This window comes from Temnothorax curvispinosus, unplaced genomic scaffold (genome assembly GCF_003070985.1).
Source record: "Temnothorax curvispinosus isolate PA1 unplaced genomic scaffold, ASM307098v1 QBEX01011202.1, whole genome shotgun sequence".
NCBI lineage: Eukaryota > Metazoa > Arthropoda > Insecta > Hymenoptera > Formicidae > Temnothorax > Temnothorax curvispinosus.
The window spans coordinates 1-3,844 of NW_020220982.1; the positions used below are offsets into that span (position 1 = coordinate 1).

At 57.1% G+C, this 3,844-nt stretch overlaps 1 protein-coding gene across 1 annotated transcript; it reads right to left on the bottom strand.

The window, feature by feature from the left end:
• Positions 1-4: 4 nt before the first annotated feature.
• LOC112461247 lies at positions 5-3,167 on the bottom strand (the record flags this gene model as incomplete). Its single annotated transcript, XM_025026413.1, has 1 exon — positions 5-3,167. A coding segment is annotated over exon 1 (2,655 nt), but the record flags the coding sequence as incomplete, so codon positions are not given.
• Positions 3,168-3,844: the final 677 nt, after the last annotated feature.

The following is a 3,844-nucleotide window of genomic DNA, read 5'->3' on the forward strand; positions in this document are numbered from 1 at the left end:
ACAATTCACCCCTAGGCGGCATGGTCTCGTCGGCACGCATATTAATACTCTTCACCTCCTCGTCGATACCTATTGCACCCTCGCTACTCGCCATAGATTGCTGGCTGGTCGCACTCACCGCTTTCTGGGACGAGTCACTTATAAACGAACTAGGAACTAATATTTGCAGTCCGTCGAATTCAAAGACATTCATTGGCCCGGCGTGAGCATCTTCATTTATGTTGAGCAGTTCCATCGATTGCTTCGGCGTCAACGACTTGGCGGAGTGAAAGCTTCTCGATTCGGTGCTGGTTGTGGGATTTATCGATTCGGAGAGATTCAGGAGGTTTTGCGTCTTGGTGCTGGTCGTGATGGAATACGACTCGTGCATCAAGACGGACGACTGCGAGTGTATCACGGGGAACGAGCTGATGTGCTCGGTTATCACTGATTGATGGTACGCGTAACTGCTGCTCGACTCCTGAACCTTGGCGATACTTCCGCACACCGCCACCGCCTGCGTCTCCTGATGCTGATGATCAGTCTTGATTTTCTCCTCGTCCACCTGCGAACAGTCGATTGGGTCCTTCTCCGCGGTGTTACCCACGCCGTTGCTGTCCTCGTCGTGAGTCACGCTATCGCTGTCCACGTGATGAAACGAATGCATGGACGTGGGTGAGCACGGCTTGCTGAGATCTTTCCTAACTCTTAACACGGAAATGCCGCTGATCGTGGACAGCGGCGTGTGCGATCTGACGCCGCAGTCCGCGAAAGGCGTGTGCGGACTCGGAATCTCGTCGATCTCCATGTCCGCCTCGTCGAAGTTATCCTCCTCGATCTTCTCGAGCTCGTCCACGTCCTCGTCGTCCTCGTCATCGTCGTCGTCGTCGTCGTCTTCGTCGTCGTCGTCTTCGTGCATCGTTACGGCGTCGTCGAAAGCGGCACGGTAGCGATACACGCTGAGATTTTCGCACGACCCATGCTCCGATCGCGAGCTGTAGCGGCGCACGACTCTGCGGCTCTTCTTCCTCGCGACTGGGGACGCGGGCGCTGAAAAACTATACTTATAATTATCCGAACGAAAAGTTCTCTCCAGTCCTTCCAGCGCGTCATTTATTTTCATGCAGTTTACTCTGTACGACGAGTCACAAGTTTTCTCTAGCGTTCTCAGTTCGTTGGGTATGTAATTGCTCGAGTCCCACTTGCTCTCCTCCCGTACGTCGGGCAATATGTGATCCTTCTCGTGGGAGCCCGGCATCGTGACCACCGTGTCGTGAATCACAGTCTCCTCCCTATCCACCGCAGCGGTTTTCTCCTTCGTGTCCGTCAGTCTCTCCTGATCGTTCGGCGTGTCACTTTCCTTCTGAAGCGAAGCGTTATTGAGCTCCGTTTCCATTATGGTTATCAAATTCTCCAATTTTTCCACCGAGTTAAGCTCAGGTTGGACCGAGTCCTTCAACGCGTCTATCGCTATCAAATCCCGCGGTGATCCGACGTTAATGTTGACGTTGCTGCCGGGACTCGCGGGTCCTTCGTCACTCATCACTTCCGATTCGCGCTCGGAAGCTACGGAGTCGATATCGACCGTCTCGTTGGGTATTTTTCTGCCGGATACACTCACGTATCCCTCGTCGACGACTTGTTGCGTAAACTGTTGCGTTTCCGATTGCTCGTACGTCACAGATTTACACTGCAAGTCCGTGGTCAAAATGTTGTTCGATGGCTCCTCCTCGTCCACCATGTCTGGCAATACACTCTCCACCTTGTCATCCGTGTCATCTATAGCGCAGGCAATTGTAATAGACCTAGGAATAGCATTGTATTCGTGCTGCGCCGCGCTTTCACCGGGAGACGCAGAACCCTGCGTCTGCTGTCCTCGGTGATCGATCGGCAGCGCGCCGCCGTCGCTCTCCTCCCTCGCTCTGATGGATGTATCCTCATTTTGCAGCACAGGCGAGGCCGAGAGGGTCACGTCCGGTATAACTTGCCCGGAGTCGGGCTCCGTATCCGGCAGTATCTCCGGTAGGATCTGCTTCGGCTCGGGACTATTTACAGGAACCGTCAGGGTTCTGACGTTGCTCTCCCCGGCCACGGTGACCACCGGTCGGACCCTCGTCGCCGTCGTCGCCCCGGGAATAGCTGCAACTGGTGAGATCATTTGGACGGTGGGTATTTGCTGTTGGTACATACCGTATGGATACAGCATCTGCATCATCTGATTGGCTTGCGGCGCCATCGCGTACTGCGGTATCATCATGGTCCCATTGTTCACGAATTGCTGATAGCTGAACGAGGTGAACTGCGGCGGCATCATGGTGCTTATGGGCGGACATTCGAAGATGGGTCCTACGGGATACGGAGAGTGAGTGGAAATGTGCGCGTTATGCGATACTTGGGTGGACGCTTGGGGCGCCTGGATGGAGGTAGGGGTCTGGAGCGCAGCCTGCGGCTGCAGCGATAATGGTAATGACGTTGCTGCTGACGCTGGTAGAGCTTGTTGATGCTGCTGGTGCTGCTGGGTCTGTAACGTGGAGGCGCTGGCTTTAATGAGAGCCTCTATAACCTGTTCCTTGGGGTGAGTATCCAGATGCTTCTGCAGACTGATGCCCTCGCGCAAATACAGGGTACACACGGGACAGGCCACGGCCCCGACGGGCGTACCCGCACCGTTGAGCTCCATCGTTATCAACGATCGTCGATAAATAAAGCTTACACGTACAATTGAACGGGCGAGCTTACGGGAAGAGCGTTACACACGTATGACGGAGCCGACACAACGAACGGACCTTCTCGTACGTAGGCATCCGCTTCAGGACCGATCGCAACCGTGTATTGCCCGTGTGTGTATACGTACGTCTTTCCTTTATCTTTCTCTTTCCTTCTCTCTTTCTCTCTCCCTCTATCTTCCTCTCCCTCTGTCTCTCTCTTTCTCTCTCGTTCTCTGCCCGTTCTGGCCACGCTCTCCTCTCTTCGTGTTGAAACGGAATAATCGTCGCCGGGGCGGCCGTCTCGCGTCACATCTCGTCGCCTATCGGGCACGCGGTCGCGCACGCACACGGCACAGCTGCACACCGCTGTGCCCCAAAAATATCGACGTCCATGGCTGTCTGTCCCCGTAACGCCTGACAGCCGTAACGCGGTGCTGCGTGTCCTGTGCGAGTGCGGTGTGTGTGCCGCGAGCAGCAGCGGCGGCGGCGGCGGCGACGGCGGCGAACGACGAACGGCAGCGGCAGCGGCAGCGGCAGCGGCAGCGGCAGCGGCGGCGGCGGTGGCGGCGGCGGCGGCACTGGCTCGCCGCCACCAGACAAATCGATATCCTGTTAAATCGCCAGCCAGCCACCAGCCTCCCCAGCCTGCCTGCGCTTATTAAATTACACCTGCCTGCACGCGGCGCGGCCGACGCACGACGACGGACGGACGGACGCGTGTGTGTTGGGGACGCGCGGCGCGATGATCAACCCCCGTTCGGTTCGGGCCCCGCACACGGCACACTCGCGCGCGCGCACACACACGGCACCACGGCTGATTATCGCGACGGCATTGTCGCCTGCCTTGCGTTTTCCCCCTTGCGACGGCGCGGTCCCGGGCCCCAAAAACACAACAGAAAACGGCGACGGGGCGACGATGATTCCGCCTGGGAACGGGAGCGCGACAAGAGCCACCCGAGGGGCTCGCGGGGTGGCATGTGGCGCCCCCTGGCGTCTCGCCACCCACGACGCGTTCGAGCGATGATTACGCTTTGACACCAAATGACACCTGTTCCCGTTTAGTACCGACGGATCCCGCGCGCGCCTCTCTGATCGACCTCCTAAAAGTTTCAAGAAATTTTAAAAGAGGTTAGAGCGATCAAATTTGGGAATCTTGG